General features: G+C 43.0%; 1 protein-coding gene across 1 annotated transcript in view; it reads left to right on the top strand.

Moving 5' to 3' along the window:
• Positions 1–3,641, top strand: part of T265_00375 (hypothetical protein) — a gene marked incomplete at both ends in the record, with an annotated part of 12,727 nt that extends 9,086 nt beyond the window's left edge. The window contains one exon of the mRNA XM_009164120.1: positions 1,868–3,641. Within this exon, the coding sequence (XP_009162384.1) occupies positions 1,868–3,559 (1,692 nt within the window). The remainder of the gene's footprint in view (positions 1–1,867) is intronic.
• Positions 3,642–8,154: the final 4,513 nt, after the last annotated feature.

Here is an 8,154-nt window from a genome sequence, read left to right as displayed (position 1 = left end):
GGGGGGGGGGTTCCGTATGACACACTCTGAGTCATCATACCAGGTGGGTCATTGGTTGGAGGTCTGAAGTACACAGACTCATGGCTTTCCAGGCTAGAGTTTGGAACATCTATGATGGCTTGTTCTGTAAAAATTGAAACGTACTTGTACTTCCCACCAAACACCGCTGCCTTATGGTCAGGCTTTTGTGCTAAAGGCTTTGGATGAGAGCCTAATCGTCCTCCTGTTTGGGTGTTGGTGCCCTGGAAGCATTCCATCCCACGTACAACCATTAATTTCACACATAAAAGAAACCCGTGCCGCACCAGCCTTTTAGGGAAGCGAAGCATCAACGTTCAACGCTGATACCATGCTGTCGATGATGCTGCTGCTGATGATGATGATAATGACATTAACAGGTGACGTAACAGAAAACAGTCCATTATGTGTGGGAATTGTGGATCGCCGCTCTGTGATGCTAGGGTATCCCACTTCCTTATGTTCTCATGACACTGAGTGGCAATAATAAATAGCCCTTCTGATATTTAATTGCGCACACCAGAGTCTCGGACAGCGACCAGTAAGGGCATTTTATAGATTGATTGGGAGGCCTCAAGCTGACCTGAGATCACACCCAACCTATGAAAGTAGTGCTTTGGAGCAGCGTGCCAAACTGTTGTGCGCAGATAACTGAAAAAGTTTGCAACGGCCTCAGAAAAAAAAATTAGACTCCAAAACAGCCCCTGGCTCAATACCATTCACCTTGAAGCAAACGTACGCTAGCTCGAGTTAGTGATGAAGGTATGTTAGCACTCATTATGAAAAGAGGTACCCTATAGGTAGATCAAACACGCTAACCGGTTTAAGCCAAATTCAGATTGCAGTAACTTTAATCAGTGATTACCTTCTCCTGTGTGGCTTTTAAGGATGTGGAGTGAATGTGTGAGCAATGGCGACCGGTGTCCGAGGCTGGTTAGTCTACTGTGGAGGATATTGCCATCATCGATCATAAAGCAAAGCCCTTTTTTATACCCCTCATCTCAGCAAACGTTGACTTTTAATCATTTGCCCGATGCTACTGGAGTGGGCATATTTCAGTCACACTGCGGGCCCCAAAGTCACACCAATTATAAAGAGGCGTAATGCAACAGGTGATAGCTACCGTTAAAGCATTGTACTCTCACTCACAAGGTGCACGAAAAACCTTATACCGAATTTCGTCATTGAAAAAGATCTGGAATGAACGACGCTGAAGATTGAACTAATAAGAGTGACCTGTGCATTGTCAATTTTTCGTCAAGTTTGTGCCTCATAAAAATAATAATCAGAAGGGCAACAACGTTCCCCGCGTTTTAGTATTCGCCTACCGAAACAGTACGTGGCAATTTGTAATTTCATTAAGCTGAATGGGCGGGTTGATTCGCTGATGAAAGGGTATATGGGTGAACACTAGGAAAAAGTACTCACCATCTAGATATCGCCCTTTTCCACAAAGCTCTTTCGCACAGTCCCATCTTACAGATAAAATTAGCTGCACAGTACACTAGCCGTACGTCTAACCATCTCAAAGTACCCAACTCTCTCCAAATAGTGGTTGTGACAAGCCTTATCGTGACCCTCATCTTATGGACTCTGACCTTTATGACAAATCTGTGCTCGGGTCAGGTCTGCTGAACTTTTAAGCTGCAGAGTCGATGAAATTTATATGCCACTGGTAAACGTCGGATTTCCGTACTCTTTCTAGATATCCCAAACATTAGTTCCCCATCATTGGTTCTTTTAAAGTTACCCAGAACCAGTAGATGTGTTAAACAAGTTCACTCGTATCAAATACTACTGGCCATTTTGCTGACAAGTGTTTCCCCATCGTTTTTGTGATTTCTGACAGAATATGAAATCTGTTATTAAAAGAGTTTCGGCTGGAGAAGTTGGAATGGAGAGGAGTACATATTCTACATCGTCCCCAAAACATACCGAAGGTAACTTGGAGAGGCAAAAAGTGAGCGAAGTTCAGCCAGGTGGCAATGAGGTGGAAGTAAACAGCATTGCACCGGTATTTTCTGAATTCAACTTTATACGAGGAGGCAGACATGGGCGACCTATGCAAAAGCCAGTTTTCCATCCAATGAATAATGAGCATAATGGTTTTCCGCATATGATGGGGCCTCCCAGGCCTATGTCCTTTCCAAATAACATGGATAGGATTCAAGGTTTTCATGATGTTCCCTTGGACATGACGATCTCATCTTTGAACGGACCCGAAGCTGTGGGAAAGGTGCCAGATCGGGATTTCCATGGACCAGTGATCGGCAGCGATGGCGTTGAGCCTAAAAATGCCACCGCAGAAGCCCTTAAAGATACATTCCGACGATTGCTCGTGCCAACACTTGTAAGGGAAAACGATAAGAAGGTTTTCGGCAGTTCCCAGAATATGGTTGGAAAAGTCTCTCTGGAGAAAGTCGACGGGAATATTCAGAAAGATACTTCAGACAGGCCAAGCGGTGACGTCAAAGATGAAAAAATGAGTACTATCAACAGGGTCTTGGGCTTGTTTTCCCAGCTGCTCACAGATGACACTGTAACAAAATCAACCCAACAGGGAAAGTCAAGCAAAAGAAAAGCAAAGAAGAAAAGGAAAGTGAAGAAAAACCGGATGTCAGAGAATAAGAAAGGCTTCCCGAGAGATGTCATGCATGGTGGTCCGATACAAAATGACATCTCACATGATGGTCCGAATTTTCCACAGGATATACCTATGTTTGCCCCTCCCAATAGATTTGAAGTTCCACCACATGTTGCCGGAAGACCTGATCAGCCTGAAAATCCTGCCGGAATCGGTTATCCTAATTTCGGTGGAATGGCATTTCCTGATAAATTCTGGACAATGGGACATCCAGGAAGGCCTCATGGTCCCTTGTTTCTTCAGCATGAACCCCCCATACAAGAACCAATGTATGATCCCTTGCATGGACCAAATAACGGACCCGAGATGCCTTTTGATGGCCCACATTCCGATGCTTATGGTCCAATCCCGGGATATGACTATGAAATGGAATCAGGTAACATGTTATTTGGTCCGCCAGGAAGGCATGAAACCGGCGACTGGAACAATGTCATGGGGGTTAAAAGCGGTATAGCGTCGAAATCTGCGAAAAGTACTTCCAGCAATAAATCGGAGGCAGATGGTGACAAAACTGAAACACCCAACACGCAAAAATCCGCAGCTCTACCACGCGCTTCCGTTTTATTATCTCCAAGTCGAACGTTTTTCCTAGTTGCCAAAGTTCTGCGCCGGCCATCAAGTCACACTAGTTCTGTGAAACCTACCTCGACGAACCATCGTTCCGTGCGACAAATTTCGAAAATAAAAGATCTAGTTCGAAAAGTGAGACGCCTGCAAGGTGAAGTAAAACGTATCAGATATAAACTATACCACTGTAACAGTTATCGAAAACGCATACGATATGCACTACAAGCACAACTGAATGTGCCCCATAACTCTGCCACACCGAGTAAGATGCTACTTCGTAGCATAACATCGGCTTTGGTTGGAGGCTATTTGTGGAACTTGGTGTATTAATGCCTGTGCATGTTTTGAGTGACAAAAATGAGCCATGTTGTTTAAGTGATCATAATAAAAGAGCGTTTTGCAACGAATTTTGAGAGGAGGAAAATGGCTTTCTGTAGGTGATGTTAGTTGTACTGCGTTGTGAAGTGTGTGTTGTTTCAGGAAAAGCGGTAGGAAATCTCTAGTTTCCCATAAGAAAATCAACATTGATGTAATATACTGCAAGGTTATCATCTTTAATTTGGAGATTAAGCCTAGAGACACATCGTTTTTTAGACAGGCTTAAATTCTAACGTATGCAATTGATTGCGTCAGTCGGTTAATCACAACTGATTTAGCTGCGCCTGCTGGAAAATTTAGGTTGACCACAGCCCATCTATTTGTACAGACTAGTGGAGTGGACAAATCGGACGCAGTGTCATATTGCTAAGCCGGTTTTGGAGAGTGAACAAACTGCAAAAAGCTGGAAATATCGGTATTTTTCGATAAAGATGAATGCCCACTGCTTATTTGTCTCTCCTGTGGTCCCATCGCTTACTCACAATTACACACTTGGCTATCCCTTTAGAACGGATTGCCCGACTCAGGCTCCCGACTCCCCGAAATCCCCCACTCAGGAACGGGTATGACATGATGAAACCGCTTCACAAGCTAGTTGTAAGTGGAACCATTCAACAGTGACCACAACACCGTAACTGTCGCTTTTATTCAACACGTCTGATCAGCCGGCCCTCAGTGATGACTTCCCACCTTTCTAGTATCAATTTCTGACGCAACTTATTTCCCGAATCACCACAAATACTTTTCTTTATCTGTATCTGAACGAAAGCCTCAAATTTGTCTTGGAACACTTAAGTTCTTGAACAAAGGCCCATTCAAAAATCGCCGATTTGGGGTTACCGGTTGCACCGGCAGGGTCGTACTGTAGCAAACGCCTTGATTTGATTTGGAAATAGGTGCACAAGTCAAGCAGTGAAATGTGTATTTTTACCTCAGTGAATCAACCAATGAGCAAAGCAGCACATCATTTCAGCACAGGGTTCTTGGAATCATGACGGAACTTTATCTAAGATAAAAGATCTCACTTCTCTCATCGCTTAAATGTGGATTTATTGGAAAGGGTGTTACAATGAACGATGATGACTTCACTTAACTTCTACAGCCAAACGAGGTGTGAAACAATTATTTATTATATATTTCCTGATTATAGTTGTCTTTGCATGAGCACACTGGAATAATGGCTCACTGGGGTCGTCCAATGGCGACAGTGATAAGAATGGCCTAGGAAGGTAGGTTCAGAAGTATCTCAGGCTTCATTTGGAATGAATGACTTGGAATCGACATACAATATCATCATACTTATAATCAGACGAAGGAATAGTTACTGTAACAAGTAGTCGTCAGAGGAATAAAAGAAGAACAGTTCAAATAGGGCTGGATAGCGTTCCGCACCTCTAGCCCAGTTAACATTTGGATTTTCTCCGACACGTGGAGGTACTGAACAGACTAACACTCACTGGTGATCGAGAAACAGATAGACACAGCTGCATACCGCTTAGAGATGTGGCAGCATTTGGCTCAATGTCTTCTCCTAATCCTTTCTAAATAGCTGCCTCACAAGGGGTAGCTGTACAAAGCATTGAGGGTTCACCAGGAAACAATCGTGTGCTTGTTTGTGGACATTTGGGTCTGTGCTCATATTCCCCAGCAATTTCTGACAGAAACACCACAATTCATCAGATGATCATACAAACCTCATCCATGTGTCCTCTAGGCTGTGTTCTAGGCTGCTGACAACATGACCACACGTTCGGCTATTCACTGATGCGCAAACACAACTTACTGTCGATCTAGATGGCTCAGATAAACCAGGACACAAGAAAGTCACTTTAGGCTTGCTTTGTAAGGTTGAGCAAATGACTTGCAGCAAAACCTAAACTGATTCCACCATGCTACTTTTTTCAAACTTTGTGACCGCATAAAGCCACATAGATAGCAAGCAGGAATAGATCAAGGAACCAACAATCGATCACCAGCACTTGTAGCGTTTATTGCCAGCAGCTTTGGCAAATCAGGGCACAGCCCAAAACCTTGGAACACACTCCCCACTTTGTTTCATATGCACCTAGCCATCATTTGGGCAGTAATTGGCAAACAGAAAATTCCGGGACACAATATCTGTTTACCTTACAAGCTTAGTCACATCTGAAATCTTCAGTTTTACACCTCTGTTATTTTGTTTTTTTTTTTTCACCTGCCTTGACTTTCTGCATCACGGTAAAGCTAAGATTTATTCGGAACATTTGGGTTTGGAAATATCTGTCCCTTCGATGGTCTCAGGTTTTGAGTGAAGAAACCATTCTTTTGGGAATACAAGAAGATAAACGGTAACAAGGTAGTTTTGTGTAGTCATCTTCATATGATGCTGTATAATCATGGAATGAACTGAGCAGATTTTTTTCCACAATGGCTTAATGATTCCTAAAAATCATGGTCTTGGTATGAGCTGGTCTGTTATCTCCTGGATCACTTGAAATGCGTAGTTGATGTGGGCTTCCTCAGCTTCTGGATGACATACCGCAAAGCGGATGAAGTAAACTTCTTCGGGATGATGAAACTCCGACGGAGTAAGATGAATTCTACCGTCCGCCTCAATATCATGATAGAGTTTCTTTGTTAGTTCGTTTTCTCCCTGCGGAATGAATGTAAACATGAATGGTAAAGCTCTCATCAGTAAGGAGGTGGTCATGCGCTGGCAAATTCGGCTTGATAACCCATTCCCCCAGGCGTGATTTTGTCACCATAAGGGGTAATTAGTAGTTATTCGTACCTAGGACCAGATATCAATGCTGGTGCTATTCAATCAGGCCACCGAGACAAACCCTAGAAACAATGAAATGTAGTGGTGTAGACCGATATCGAATTTCCATCATCGACTGCGGTATGCTTCGGCTTCCCGCTAAAAATACTCGGCCTGTTCAACAATGCGCTACTGGTGTAATGGTGATGCTACTGATTGGAGGCATGCGAGTAGTATGTTCTCTCATAAATCCACTTCGCGTCTCTTGATAAGTGAGATCTATTACGGAATTTGTGGAGTCGCTCTGTGGCATTTGCTTGCATTCGAGTGACCGCCAGTGAATATGCAGAAACGTCTAAGAAGACGCGTTCACGGAGAAGGTGGATATTCAGTTTTGTGAACAAGATGCATATTAGAGTTTCGCTCCCCTGTCCAATAGTCTGCCACCTTTCAGTTGGTGTTTCCCTGATAAATGACTCCCTATCGGAGGCCTCCTTCTTTTCACTGGTAGCACCATATGTGACAATTGCATGGACATAAGTAATTGTACAACATTTGCAGCACTTAGTTCACTGTCAGTCTTTCAAATCGTTTAAGTGCATCACGCAACTTTTAGAGACGCAAATGCAATTTTTAAGACCAACAAAAGTCAGCCGTGAAACATAGCTCACCTTGATTCTGAAGCAAACCAACCCCATGGTCACTTTGTGGACGATTTCGAACCTTTGATCGGACAGCATCAGTCGCTCAAACTTGTGTGCCAGGGCAATATGCTAGATTGCTGAAATGATACGAACTGAGCACGACTCACATTTCGAATGTATTGTTGCAATCCATGCACACCAAAGCGACGCATGACAAACCATAACTTTAGTGAGCGGAATTTGCGTCCGAAAGGAATTTGCCAGTGCTAAATATAAAAGCTGGATTGTTAGAACCGAATCTTCTTACTCGAAGATCTGGCATTCTACCTTCGTCTTTGTACCGTAGATAGGTCGGATTCACGCAGAACGATTTGACAATCCACTCTGTTTTCTTGTACCTACGTTGGAGGAAACAAAGTATAACTTAATGTCAAGATAGCTTAGCTTTGAACAGTATAATTTGCTCCATTTGACCTTCAGAAAACACACAGACGACAAAGGTTGAGGAAATTATGGTGGATTCACTGCTTGACATTGTTTGGCTTTTCACATGACAGCTTCGACTGGAAGATGAACATGTCACGAGCTCCTTGAATTCCATGGTATATGTGGGTGTATTTAATAGTAATACTTTCTTAATAATAATAGTGATAATAATAATAATACTTTCTAACGGTCAACGAACCCATAAATTGTGGGCGTTTAGGGGTTCTTTAGTGGTGCTGGCAGTTAAAAAGGTCATGGGTTTCTATTGGATTAAGTGAAGTCTGGTTGACTTGTGCGTTCCAATTCTTTGTTAAAGATTACTGCTAGGTGCTGTTATACGGGAATTAATCCACTTAGTGCTTTCGAAACTCCTCTGAAATGAGTATTAGGGCCCAACGGCACAATGGATGTAGCCACCAATCCAAAGAAACCTTTCAAGGCTATTTACGAGTTAGCACCATGGACCATTCATATAATCGTACACCTCTAGCAAATTTATCTGTAGAGAGCAATTTACAGACCCTGCCAAATGTATAGTCAACGTGAAAGATGCCGTAATTATTAGAAATTTGCATGTCCCCACAAAGACTTCCTCAATTGGACACGCATATGTACATCAATCAGTCTTGCTAGTCTTAATATTATCGATCCATATCATCTGTCAGTTACCTCAGTCT

This window comes from Opisthorchis viverrini (genome assembly GCF_000715545.1).
Source record: "Opisthorchis viverrini unplaced genomic scaffold opera_v5_3, whole genome shotgun sequence".
NCBI lineage: Eukaryota > Metazoa > Platyhelminthes > Trematoda > Opisthorchiida > Opisthorchiidae > Opisthorchis > Opisthorchis viverrini.
Note: the sequence above shows the minus strand (reverse complement) of the source record. Positions and strands in the feature narration are given on the sequence as shown.